The 14,451-nt window shown below is 38.0% G+C and overlaps 2 protein-coding genes across 7 annotated transcripts in view; both read right to left on the reverse strand.

Annotated features, from left to right (window-relative positions):
• The window catches only part of LOC111870891 (ER lumen protein-retaining receptor 2), a 7,423-nt gene extending 6,491 nt beyond the window's left edge, over positions 1-932 (reverse strand). The window contains exons 1-2 of the mRNA XM_023863513.1: positions 766-932; positions 209-398 (exon numbers count right to left, since the gene is read on the reverse strand). Of these exons, the coding sequence (XP_023719281.1) occupies positions 209-398; positions 766-856 (281 nt within the window). The 5' untranslated portion in view covers positions 857-932. The remainder of the gene's footprint in view (positions 1-208; positions 399-765) is intronic.
• Positions 933-4,501: 3,569 nt separating this feature from the next.
• Positions 4,502-14,451, reverse strand: part of LOC111870867 (cohesin subunit SA-1) — a 56,851-nt gene continuing 46,901 nt past the window's right edge. For all 6 annotated transcript variants that reach the window (XM_023863467.2, XM_023863466.2, XM_023863462.2 and 3 more), the window contains exons 22-25: positions 11,195-11,245; positions 9,508-9,579; positions 7,758-8,034; positions 4,502-5,195 (exon numbers count right to left, since the gene is read on the reverse strand). In XM_023863467.2, coding sequence (XP_023719235.1) covers positions 5,184-5,195; positions 7,758-8,034; positions 9,508-9,579; positions 11,195-11,245 — 412 coding nt within the window. In that variant the 3' untranslated portion in view covers positions 4,502-5,183. The remainder of the gene's footprint in view (positions 5,196-7,757; positions 8,035-9,507; positions 9,580-11,194; positions 11,246-14,451) is intronic.

A 14,451-nucleotide genomic window follows, 5' to 3' on the forward strand; every position in this document is an offset into this window, starting at 1 on the left:
ATAGAAGACAATTGCTTTTATTTCTGCATGTCATTTCAACAATATTTAAAAATTCAGTTCTTAAAATACAATAAACACATTACAGCTCCATTACAAAACCCCCTCAATGAACACTGCTCAGCAAAATAGTTGTTGAACAATAAGATACTTTAAAGGGTTAACAGAAAATTCACAATAACTTTTGCAATATAATCTCATTCTTCCTTACCAAAATGTGTCATGATTCTGATCGTACGTTGTCTTGAATTTGAAGTAAATCGAAGAAACGGTAGCATATGACACACCAATGAATATGACTTTCATAACTGTATTGTATTCTGAGACAAATGATGTGAAGAGATCCAGGTAGCGTGCTGTATAAACTACTGCAAACAGTATTTGCGACTTTCCTGATATACCTGTGAACATGTTTGACACACACAATCAGGAGACACACATGATAAACATAACCTCATATCACATTCAACTGGGTCTACAAAAATCAACTGTGTAATTTTGTGAAATACTCAAAAAACAGTTCAGTGTCATTAGCCATTAATTTTAAAATCTCCACAGAAATTTTAAATTGCAATGGCGTATCACACACACACAACACACAAAAAAGGTATCTTTATTTTAATCACATTTTTATTCAGCTACTAAACACCCTCATCAGATAATACGAGGTGTGATGTAAGGCACACAACAGGGGGGACAAAAAAAAACAACAGTCATAAGGCACCGTTATAAATTAGCTAATGTGCTGCATAAACATCGAAATATTACCTGCACATGACTGTCTCTTCCATATATTCAATAACAGAATCACGATAGCCGAGAGATGGCATAAATCCCCAAGAATTCGAAATATATTCATTGCTAAACTATAACCTTCAAAAACTCCTTGCGAATTTCCAACTCTCAAACCCACACGTGCTCAAACATGACGCGAATTGTTTCGTAGATGGCAGCACATTGAACACATTGAACATGCAAAACTTAACGTTTACACAGGAAACTTGAAAATTCGAATGGCCACAAGATGTCACTATTTGTCATGCCCAAATTACTAACTATATCAATATTTTTATTATAAATCGATTTCTTCCGGAGGTAAATTTTAAACAAATGTTGTGCAGGAATTTGTCGCAAAACACACATGACGACTCTCAATTTTGATGAACCATTACTTCCCATGTGATGTCTTCCATACTTATGGTACAAAGCACAACAGATCACTGTGGTCGCGATGCAAGGGCCAAGAGGGCCCAACCCTTGTACATTCATTCATTCCTTCATTCATACTTATGGAACTGAGCCCTTCTTGAGAAGCCACCAATCGTGCAGCCACTCAAGAACTTCCCAGCATTTTATGGAACACAAACGTTCATTACCGTGTTCACAATAGCCCTCCACCGGTCCCTATCCTGAGCCAGATCAATCCAATTCATACTACTCCATTCTATCTCTCTAAGATCCATTTTAATATTGTTCACCCACCTATGCCCTGGTCTTCCCGGTGGTCTTTTTCCTTCTGGCTTTCCCCCCAACAGCATATATGCATTCATCTCCCCAATTCGTGCTACATGCCCTTCCCACCTCATCCTCCTTGACTTGATCATTCTGATTATACTTGGAGAAGAGTACAAGTTATGAAAATCCTCATTATGCAGTCTTCTCCAACCTCTGGTCACTTCATCCCTCTTCGGTCAAAATATTCTCCTCAACACCCTGTTCTCAAACACCCTCAATCTATGTTCCTCCCTTAATGTCAGAGACCAAGTTTCACACCCATACAGAACCACAGGCAAAATTATAGTTTTGTATATTCAAATTTTTATGTTTTTGGACAGCAGACGAGAAGACAAAAGGTTCTGGACTGAATGGTAGCAAGCATTACCCGAGTTCAATCTCCTCTTAATTTCCTCCTGAATCAGGTTTTGATTTGTTATAGTCGTTCCCAAATATCTGAACTGTGCCACATTTTCAACACATCTGTTTCCTGTCTTTATATCATGATTTTGCCCTGCATTTAGGTGATGAGACAGCAACATATACATAGTATTCTCTGTGTTTACTTCTGGACCAACTTCCTTACTTGCATCAATTAAAGTTTGTGTTTTTATGGTATCTATATTATCACCCATTAGATTCACATCATCGGCATAGACCAACAGCTGATGTGTCCTGTTTAATTTCAGTCCCACCTGGTTTCCCTGGACCTCCCTGACATATTCTAAAGCAAAGTTGAAAGGGAGTGGCGATAAAATATCTCCCTGCCTTAAGACCATTCTGGATAGGAAATTGATTGGAAAAATGTTTGCCTATATGGACTTTAATATAAGTTTCGTTTAAACACATTTTAATCAGTTTAACTAGTTTCATGGGTATCCCAAACTGTATCATAACATTGTACAATACTTCCCTCTTAACTGATTCATAAGCTTTCTTGAAGTCTACAAATAGCTGATGTACTGTCTCACTGTACCACCATTTTTTCTCCAATATCTGAAGAATGCAAAAAATCTGATCTGTAGTTGATCTGTTACGTCAAATACCACACTGATGATCCCCAATAATTTCATCCATCCCATCTTTCATCCCGTGTGATGTCTCACTTTTAAAATGTTTAAATTTTTAAACCTCTGAAAAAGCACATATCAGTATTATTAATGTAGTTACTATAGGATTCTGACGATGGTGTATAACACACTGATATATTGGGTTTTCGGACTTTATCCATCGTCCTGGTTTTTAAGATAACTAATAAAAACACGACGTTTCGGAAACTGGATCTGTTTCCGTCCTCAGGTGAAGGAAAACACCTATTCTGTTGGGTCCGTTAGAAAGAGCTAGCCTCAATCACTGGACATCGGTTNAAGTCCTGTAGCATTTACTATAATACCATGAAGGGCAAAGCAGCAGCTTCCACAGAAGCATTTGTAAATACCTACCACACCACATGATGACATCCCTGATGCCTATCTTCACAGTCACTCTGAAACATTTCTGAGCTACGATGCCAAGTGGTCATTAACTGCCACTCCACTAGAAAAATGCTATAATGTATTTTCAGTATATAATGGTAACAAAAACAACCATTGAACACAAACCATTTTCCTTCTATAAGGTTATTTACTCAATGTATGACATATCCTCAAAGACATTTTTGACAAAGTTTAGTCCTCATGACTGCACTTACCAATACATCATGAAGGGATTTGGCTGGCACAAGGTGGAATCAAGGAGTCTGCAACACTTTTCATCTATCTTCTCCCTTTGAGAAAATCAATATTCCCAACCTAGTCCCTGCTTGGTGGACCTTAGAGCCTTCCTGAATATGATGGTAAAGGAAAATTCTAAAACTCCTACCAAAATTTAAATTCAATCTGCCCAGCCTGTAGCCTGACATAACAGTTCATCCACCATTTCTGTACATACATATCCCTTCACTTTTATATTCTTGGGCATTCTACTTAATTTCATGTACACACCAAAACTGTTATGTCTCTTTGAGAGTATATTATATTAAACAAAGACATTGTACTTCAGTCTATTTATTATTTTAATTAGGCCAAGCACATATTTTCTATGCACAGATTAAAGCATTCAGGGCTCTGCCAATGCACAAACTTTGGGAATATAACAAATATGAGGCCCCCCAAAAAGGAATCCATTAGTGCACTTGCATTGCACATATTTTCTCATATACATCTGACCTTGACTATATTACCTTGCAATTGAAACTGATTGGTACTTGGTAGGCCATTGCCGATTGCTGAATATCATACAGCAATAACATCTGATTGGTAAGGCTTCTTTCAAGAAAACTAATGTTTTGCGTTTGTGTCCCTTCTGTGTATACCATTATTTCTCTCAAGATATCATTTATGCAGTTTTATTTAAGGATATGGTCTCAACTAGGGTGAATAAATACATGAATACTGCGGTTAGTCACTGGCTTCCTGGGTTCGATCCCAGGTCTGGTCAAGTGGGATTTGTGGTGGACAAAGTGGCGCTGGGGCAGGTTTTCTCCAAGTACTTCGGTTTCCCCTGCCAATATTCATTCCACCAATTGCTCCACAATCACCCTCACCTATCATCTGGGGCCGGTACAACAGGACAGAAGAGGCCGCAGTACAAGGGACTTAGCCCCACGCCACTAGCAATAAAAAAAAACACACACAGAAAGCCGTCTCATCACCTGAAGTTGCCATGTATGCAACTAATGCTGGCTATCGGCAAATGACAGAATTACGCGCATTGGCAGAACATACAAACTTACAAATCAAAATGTCATTTCAATGTTACATAATAACGGAACTGTTATTGGCCTTAGTTCCCCATTTTTTCTTGTGCTATACTATTTATGTGAAGATCTGTATATATATATATATATAATTTACACTTGACTTCTGCAGGGAACTGTGACATGAGTCTGTTGTTCCAAATTCCTCCATGTCTTACACAAGCATACTTATAGAACCAAATTAAACTAATTTTTAAGGTACAACAACCAAAGCAGTATAACAATCTATTTAATACATCCTGGTTAACAGTACAGAGAGACTATATCAAAATACATGAGAATTATATAATGGAGAATTAAGTTAAAAAGGAATGTGTGAACTGGGAAAATTACCTTGAATTTATAAAAAACCACTGTGGCAAACTCTTAACTTCACAGATAAAATTTGTATAGAGAAATGTTATGAACACACATTCAAGGTCCTATTTGTATTTCTTACTCTAAAATGAACCATGCCAATATGAATTCTTCATTGCTTAGACTTCTGGTACACTCCATTCCACATTCAAGCATGTCAGAACATCTTGAACTATGTGAAAATATTATTTATCATAACTTGCAAGTTACTTGAATCTGTAGTGAAATGTACAGCTTTGAAAAAAATTGTAACTTTTGCGTCTGAGTGACAAATGTGACAATGCCAACTATAATAGATAATTTGGAACTTTATCATAAATAAATAAATATGCTATCTTTTTCTTATTACTATTACATGTAATTTACACTTTCTTTTTATGTATAATACTGCCTTAAAAACATGTGATCATGAATAAACAATTTGGCACAATCTGCTACTAACAATATACACTCAAAATTGAACTTGCTGAATTCTACTTGAAACAAATGAACATCTCCCAGACAGAATTTTCTCAGAGGAAAAGTACATCATTTGTACTTATGCTGGTCCCTGAAATAAAGAGAAAAAAATATGCATTGAACAAAAGTGGAGTATTCCATGGAGGAAAATGGAATCCCAAAGAAGATTTTGGGCATAAAAGTATAAGAAAAACACCAAAAGGAAGACTAAACCGAGATGGGAGCAAGAGATTATGAAAGACATCACACAGAAGGAACATGGGAGGAATTTAAGGAGGAGAAGGAGATGTTGAAAAAGGGAAATAGATGTAGCTCAGTTGCTGTGGCACACACAAATGGAAACATCAGAGGAAAAAGAAGAAGAGTAAGTAAAAATGAGCATTGTACAGGAAGGTCATGGACACACTAAGTGAACAGAGTCCAGTAGATTCATACAGATTGTGATCCACTAAAAGGCTGCAAAGATAGACTAATTTTTGTATACAATTCCCAAACATCTCTATCAAACTGCATGAGTTGGTTCAAAATGAGTGAAGTTGAGTGTCTTAGTGAGTTAGGCTCCATTCAGCTTCACCGGGCTTAATCTGATTTGTGTGCCCTGCGCTGAGCTAAAAATCCACATACTGTGGAACAAGCCACAAGGGTGGGGGGACAATAAATGCCTCATCAAAATGCCATCAACTGTTGCAGTGTAGTTACCAGACTGTTTTGGATAAAAACCAATTTGTCAAACAACATTAAGATGTTTAAAGAAATGATCCAAGATCTTGTTTCCTTTTAAAAATAATGAAGACAAATAGAATCATTTTGTCATTCCTTCTGTACGGATGCGAAATGTGTTGCTAACTCTGACGAAAGAAAATAAATTACAAGTTTGATTTGAGTTATCATGACAATGAGTATGAAGAGTGTTTTGGAATGTAACACTGAGTAGCCTGGAGACAGCCTGATGTTTCAGAAGAACATGTCACCTCAACTTCAGGGTTGAAAAGTAACCCAAACAAAAAACCACAAACAGACTGAGAAGTGCTGGGATAACACTGTGGCATGTCTGCTGATAGCCAGAACTGTGAAATCAACAGAAAGAGCCGCTACTAGAGAATGGCTCTGTGAATATGCTTGTTACTAGGCAATGACCCAGGAAATATCACGTGACAACTGGTTGCCATGGCGATGAGGCAACACAACGATAGAGGAATTATAGGAAGAGCTGTTTTCTGTGCAGATTGTGCCAGGACTATAATATGAGGAATAGCTGCCATTATGAGAGAGAGTTGGCAGAAGTTAGAAGAGTAGGTAGAAGAGGTTGGTGTAAGATGCTGCCAGTCTGCAAGGATATGAGCCCAGGAACAGAGGAACATCCACTATTGGAAGATGTTACCCAGTAGTGAAGTGAAGACCATCACTGGGAACACTAGTAATTTGATTTGTCTCATTCTGGTCTGTCACACACGTCCGTACAAATGACAGCACGCACATAAACTACACTACTAATAATAAGAACATAAAATCAAGAGAAATAAATGACATCTCCCACCATTAGGAGGAAAACAACATGACCCAATGTTGACTCACGATATTTTAACATAACAACTAATTTTTTACATGAAAATTTTAATACAATTTTAAATGCATTGGGAGGTTACTGTATGGAAAAGTGAACATCATACTGCGTGCAGTGGAAAACCCCAGTCAGAATAACCAGGAAATACACTTAAAAGAAACATAAGTAAATCTACACTTCAAGAAGCGCCATTGTGAGTGCCTAAGACAAACATCAAAACCAACCGTGATAATAACAAAATTTATGTAGTGAGCATTATTCATAGCTTAAGTGCATATTGTTAAAATATCTTATGTGACAGTGTTTCCTTATCGTAGTGGTGTGCCTCTGTGCATGATTCTTTTGAATCAAATCATGTAAGGTGAACAAGGACTGAAGTGTTGTAAACTTGTATGTCACACTGGACTGAACATTATCCACTCGGGAACACTAGTCTCTGTGTGACAGTGATGTAACCTGGATCAGAATCCTGTCCAGTAGTGAAGATAGGTACTGGAAGTGTTGCACTTTCAGATTTTACTACCGCCATGTTAGTAAGTAAGGATTTAAGTGTAATGTTTTCTGATGATTGGCCTTTATGGGGTAAATGTAAGATGTGAGATTCTCTTGGTAGTGAATATGTAGAATCCTGTCTTCTGGGAAGCAACATCATGTAGTAAGGATGTACAGGGTCCTCTAAATGCCAGAACCTTTCTACAATTACTGAGCAAGATAGCTCAAGTGGTAATGCTTCTGACTTGTATTCAGGAGGTGCCTTATTAATGTCTCAATCAGGACAGATGTTGTGACTCAGGTATTTCTAGTTTCCATTAATCACTTCAGACAAATTCTGGGATGGCACCTCAAATTAGGACACAACCGCTTCTTTCCATACCTTTTCAAGTCTGGTATTAACTGTCACCCAATCATTTGAAATTATACATTCTACACTACTGATAGCATCATTAAATACACTACAAACAAATGTATGTATGGCATCATATACCAGAAGACAGTAATTTTCAGAATAAATGTTAATAAGTTTTCTTGTATTAAGATAGCACATACAGTGGGCAGAAAATTGGCATGCATATAAGTTTGCAGACTCACCAAACCACTGTAGAAGCTGTTCAATGCAGATTTGTTTGTGATAATCGATTGCTGGTCACTGCTGTCGAACAGTCGGGTGCTAGTCAGGAAACTGTGCTGCCGTCCAATGTTTCTGCTGCCAATATCAGATGATAAAAAAGAAAAGCTCGCAGTAAGTTGTGACAAAGATGTGTCTTCCTGAATTGATGGGTCTGAGGACAATGGCAGTGAGTGTTCAGATTCTTTCCTTCCACCTCGCAGAACTTTCCCTTTTTTCACCACCCGAACATCCAGCTTGCTGCAAAGAACAATATAATTGTGTCAAAACCTTTACAATGAAAACAGCAAAAATTTTCTGAAGGGTTCTGAATGGTAAGAGACACATGTGTTGAATTTCTGGACTTGTTTCTATCGTCAAGTAAAAAAGTGGGGGGTACCTACTGAGTGAGGTCAGTTAAAAAAAGATAATCTTAATTACTGGATAATCCAATTTCCTAAAAGTTGTGTTCTTTCAGAATATGAGATGGTGGGCAAAGGTCAGAAAGTCTGTGGTCCAAAGTATCCAGAATTTAATATAATATATGGACAGGGTGGAATATGACATCACGAAGAAAGAAACAAGCATCTGTAACCATGAGAGAGTTGAGGTTCTCATGGAGGTGATCATGAAATTACCAACTTCTGAGATGTGATGACACAATGTGGACCAGTAGAAGTTTCCCAAAATTTCAAGGGAACTTACTGCCTCCACGTTCTGGGTAACCATTCTCTCTCTCTCTCTCTATATATATACACAGGCGAATATATGCATGCCCCCACCCACTGTCACACATCAATAAAACCATCTCCAGAACAAAGCCCAGAGAGTTGCAAATACTGAAAACATGGATTACAAATGAAGATTACAGGCTTCTGGCAAATGATGGTGTGTAATCTAATAGATCCTTATCAACTTTCCAATTGAACTTACTGTCTCCATCTTCAGGCTTGAAGTGTAAGCCAGTCATGGAAACTGTAGCACAGATACTGGAAGAGGCAAGACTGGGGCTGAGGTTCTGAGTGAATCAACATGAGTAAGAGAAAAAGTGTCCTTGAAAGGACTGTATTCAGATCATGGCACCAGTATTTTTATTGCTATTTTTGCAATTAGTGGTCAAAATTTAGAACACTGAACCCTCTAAATTTTAATCATTATATATCAGTCCCATAGTAATTCTATGATCCCTTTTATCAGGACTTAGTGCTCTCTGCTTCAAAACGGCATGGGCTGACTATCACATCTTTAGCAGATATATTGCCAGTTGCTGCACTATGAGTAGATCACCTGTTAGACAAACTGTACTCTCAACTGGTGCAAGCTTGCAACTATACAGTTCAATGTTGAACTAACAACAGTGCTACATTCTTCTGCCCACACTGTGGCTTGCTACATTACCCAGACACATGGCAAGTGATTTTTAAATCATGACAGGACTGTAGTAGTTAGCATACAAGATTAATAGTTAAAGGATTATGAGTAACAATGAAAGATGACATAGATTAAAATAATCCTTCCAGTTTACAAAACATTGCCTGCATTTAATTAGATGCTATAGATGGGTAGATAGGCACAGATGTTTCAGGAGAAACTGATGCTTCCCTACCCTGAAGATGGAGGCAGCAGGTTCCTCTAAAATGTTGGTACCTATCTACCAAATTACACCACATCACATCCCAGGAGAACATGATTTTAATATCCACTGGTGTGAGAATCCCAAATTTGAAGTCTCACCTTCGTTTGCACGGATATGGCATTCTCTTCTTATTCGAACTATTCTGCAAAGACTGCTTTGTGCTTTTTGTCCTAGAAACAGAACAGAACTGTAAATGTATTGCTTATCACGAAGGACAGACAAAGCTTATATTATACATCTGGAGCCTTCATGTATCTAAACAAAAAATAGAATTTATGCCTTTCATCTATGCTATATGTCAGATGTGGTCGAAGGGTAGACAAAACAGTGAAACCTGTTTCTGTTGCCCACCAGTACATCCACTAAAACTGGCCAAATGAAGAAAGTGGCTAACTTACCAAAAATAGTGTTAAAATTTCTTATTTTTGTGTCTGTAGGACTGCATGCAGAACTACTGTATTTGTTAATTCTGGGAGGTCATGGTATCAGTCATTCTAAGCAAGAAAGCATAAATGTATGTGTGTCCTATTCCAAGACAGCTATTTCACTGTAGTTCCAAAATTGCTGATAAGAAAGAGATATTTACTGTTCAAGTGGCAAAACTGGTACAGTTTACCTAGCATAATACATTTTTGAAAATTCAACTGGCACCATCAATGCATTTTGCAACTCGTGTGAGGACATGGCGTGTTGCTCGTCTGCACAGTGTACAGTGAAATAGCTCTATCTTGGAAATTGTTTAGGATAAGATACATGTACATATACATTTTTTCTTAGAATGACCAATACTATGACCTTCCAGAATATTGAGCTTTCTTCCTGTGACATCCTGTGTGTGTGTGTGGGGGGGGGGCACGCACGCATATGTGTGTGTATATAACATGCCACAGCTCATACAGTTGGTAAGTGGCTTCCCACTGCGGTGGCCTGAGTTTGATCCCAGGTCAGGTCATGTGGAATTTGTGATAGACAGTTGCACTGAGGCATATTTACTCCAAGTATTTCAGTTTCCCCTGCCAATTCTCATTCCACCAACTGCTCCACATTAATTAATCATCCTCTCATCAATAGGCATACTATAGTCTCAATACTGAAAGAGTAGTTAAATAACCAGCATAAAAAAAAGAGTTAAGTGAGCATGGAAGTGTTACTTTTATTTATAGATTAACTTTCACACACACAAGGAATACATGGGTAGAAAGCTTATCTTTGGGCAGACTGATACAAAAAAGTTAATTTTTGTGTGTAACCATCATATAAAAGCTGGGATAGTGCAGTCGGTATAGCAACTGGCTACGGGCTGGACGAACAAGGGATCGGACTTCGAGTCCTGATAGGGTCAAGAATTTTCTCTTCTCCATGTTGTCCAGACCGGCTCTGGTGCCCACCAAGCCTCCTATCCAAAGGGTATTCGGGACTCTTTCACCAGGGGTGAAGCTGCCAGGGCATGAAGCTGACCACTCATCTCCAGCTATTGCCAATGCCAAGGAAAATGTGGATCTATACAACCATTCGCCCATAAGCCTTTGTGGTGTAGGGCTTAATTAGTTAAGCACAGGGACAACTTCACCATTTTACCATCATATAAAGGTTAAAATATGTATAGATCCAAAAGCATGAAATCCAAGGTGGACAAGATACACATGCAAGATGTAGATTTGTGGCCAAGTTAAAGAGGGTCTGCCATGTATACATTAATAAGATTTCACCATTTCCAGCTGACCAACTTAAGGTAGTGGACCTCACAGATTTCACTGTATTTGAAGTACTGGAAGGAAACCTCACCTTTCTTTGTGCGATGACGTTTTTTCATGCCTGCTGGAAGGGCGTTTTCTCCTAGCAACAAGCCAAAGCAAATTAATATAGTGAATATATTTTTCACCATAAAATCAATAAAATATTCTATTCAAAGTCAGGTGCACTCACATATCTAAACAAAAAAGTAGTAACTGTCTCTCTTTTAAACTAATAGCATTACATAATAAACTTTCTCTTTCAGGTTACATCAAACCATCAATAGGGAAACTTATGGAAGTATATTTGTTTGTTGAACAAGATGTCTAGTATTGTAGTTTTCATTCCTACTCCACGTCAAAATAGTATCTAATGATAGCTTAACAATCTACATTCCTATTTCATAAGGATGCACCCTCACATATGTTTTAGACACAGTTTAGATGAAAATTATCATTGAACTAATTAATATCATGGTGTAGAGTCTACAAGGCATGTTCAATATGTCACACCCAGGGACGTGTTACACTCGTATTTACTCTATCAACAAAGATGCCCTACAGAAATATGGACAAACCCTGTCTCTACACAATTGTCAAGGTGACTGAGGCATCTGTCCCAGTGATACACAACAGCAAAGAAGAAATGATGGCTTAGTGTTTGCACCTGCCAGATCACCATATTAAATCATAAATGCCTGGTGATCTACAACCTGAAGGTGAATAGTCCTAAAATACTGTCAACAAGATCAATAGTCCAATAGCACCATTATTGTGGTAGTCATAAAACCTGCATTCTGCAGGGAGCAATTTCTTTGCAAGGTCAAAATTCTTAATGTATGCGCACAACCCTAACATTTGGAAAATAATCAGAACTGCAGGAAACAGATTAATAAGAACAAATCATATTTTTAAATTTGGTACTATCCATGTTTCAATATAGGTCTACAAGGCTGGGACAATCTGTAAAAATAATCTTAAATGGCTCTCATGTATCACTGGCTTATTATTCAACCTCAGTTACGGCAATTTACTAATACATGATGTTTACAAAGTGATTAAAGTTATCAAAACAGCAAAACTTACCAACTGCTGACAAGTAGAGACATAGCACAGAATACCCAGAAATATGGGGGAGGGGATCTTTTAACAAGGATTCAGAACATGGAAATAAGTGACAGATTATACAGTACTACCAAAATCTGGCTGCATAAAAATATTCACCAATGACCGCCATATTTTTATCTGTTAACTTTAAGCATGCCATTGCTCAAATAATCACATTTATTTCTGCAAGACTTGTCAGTTTACCTAAATGTTCTTAAACTTAACTTCCTCATTGTACAGTCAGACAAGTGGTGATTCAGAAATAAAGCCCTGAACTTAAAGACTGAGGATCTGATAATGTGCTGCCTGGTCAGGGCTATTGTACACCTCAGGGGGCACTGGCAAATGAGTATGGAGCAGTGGGGGAATGTTGATTAATAGAGGGGAAACTGCAGAAACTCAGGGAAAACCTGCTCCAATGCTGTATCATATGCCATGAATCCCATACAAAAGTTAACAAGGATTATACCCAAGGCTCTGTGCTGACATCATAGTGCCTAGCTGCCTAAGCTGTCACTTATCTAAATGGTGTATTACACACAATGAAGAAGCTGTATATCACTCTAATTAAAAATATTTGACAGTCTTTCAGCTCAAGTTATGAGCCATGATATTATTAAAATGGATTTTAAAAACTAGGTGGAGTATGTGAACTGAACAGTCTGGCTCAGGATGGTGACCAGTGGTGAGCTCTTGTGAACGTGGTAATGTTTGTTTGGGTTCCATAAAATGTTGGCAGTTTCTTTTTATATCTTTTGCCATGTAACAATGTGATGTACAATGAAACATTTTTTGAGAAAACTAAAAAAGTATGACTTAACCTTCATATAAGGATTATGATTGACACATACTATGTACATACATTATGCAAGACTACAGATTGCTGACAGTAGCTGAGAAGAGGACCAGAAGATAGCACCAATAAATAGCAGTAAGAGATATCTATGCTGTCAGTACTGCAATGTCAACCTTTGTCCAAAATAGTTAAGTAGTGTGAGCATATTCAGTGAAATCATTATTTCAAAGTGTCTCTCGACAGATGTATAATGTGCAAGATTGGGTCAATGGCCATCTGTGGAAACTGTAACTAGAGATGGGAAATGTAAAATTATCTTCTTGAACTTCTAACAGACATATTACAACTCAAGATATAAAATCTAATTCAAATAATCTGCACAGGGAACAAGGGTACTGCATTTAATGACCTTTCCAAATGTGTAACAGCTACTTTTATTAAAAACTTCAAGTAATAGACTCAATAAATTCTCTAGCAGAATACTGCTGATAAGTTTCTTATTTGAACAATTCCAAATCATAAACAATAAAAAAAGTAAATATTAACTATGATCAATTGTGCTTCTGATGTTACGGATCCCATATTAAGGGGCTCAATTTACCATGGAATATACTGTGTATGTGTACATATACAAGGGTTGGATGAAAAGTAGTGGCAACACTGCTGTAACATGAAAGATGTGCATCAGGTGATTAGCGCCGTCTGCAGCTGATAGCAGAAGTTCAGTTGAAGTAGTGCAGTGAGTGGCTCTGGTTGTGTTTCATTGAGTTGCATTGTGCATCGTCTTGAAGTGCAGAAGCCCAGTTCAAGCACTTTAACATGTTTATGAAGCAAGAAAAATGCTCCTCGATAAAAATTGAAGTTGCATGAGGTCGTAGTGCATAAAACTGTTATCAGGGACTGCGAGAAGCATGTGGTGATGCTGCTTTGCCATATCACACAGTGGCATGATGGGTGAAATTGTTCCGTGAAGGGAGGGATGCCATTCAAGACAGCCGTCATTCAGGATGACCCCATGTTGAAAACCACGCAATTCAGCTTCTTGCTTCTTTGCTGGATGTCGATCGTCGATGGGCTGCGTGGGAGTCAGCTGCCGAGGTAGGCGTATGTCACAAAACCACATTCTGCACAATATTCTTGGATACCGCAAAATTGCAGCGCGTTGAGTACCCTATACAATGTTCGAGGTGTAACAATGAATATGTTATGCAATTGTGCAGGACTTGTTGGACCCGTACCAGAGGGAAGGTGATGACTTCCTTGGAAGGATCATCACTCTGGATGAAACTTTGGCTCACTCATATGAACCGCACTCGAAGAGACAATCAAATGAATGGAAGCATCCTAGCTCTTCTTGTCCAAAGAAAGTGCGCCCTATACAGAGTAATGTTAAGGCGATGTTCATT

The sequence above is a fragment of the Cryptotermes secundus genome, unplaced genomic scaffold (genome assembly GCF_002891405.2).
Source record: "Cryptotermes secundus unplaced genomic scaffold, Csec_1.0 scaffold709, whole genome shotgun sequence".
Taxonomy (NCBI): domain Eukaryota; kingdom Metazoa; phylum Arthropoda; class Insecta; order Blattodea; family Kalotermitidae; genus Cryptotermes; species Cryptotermes secundus.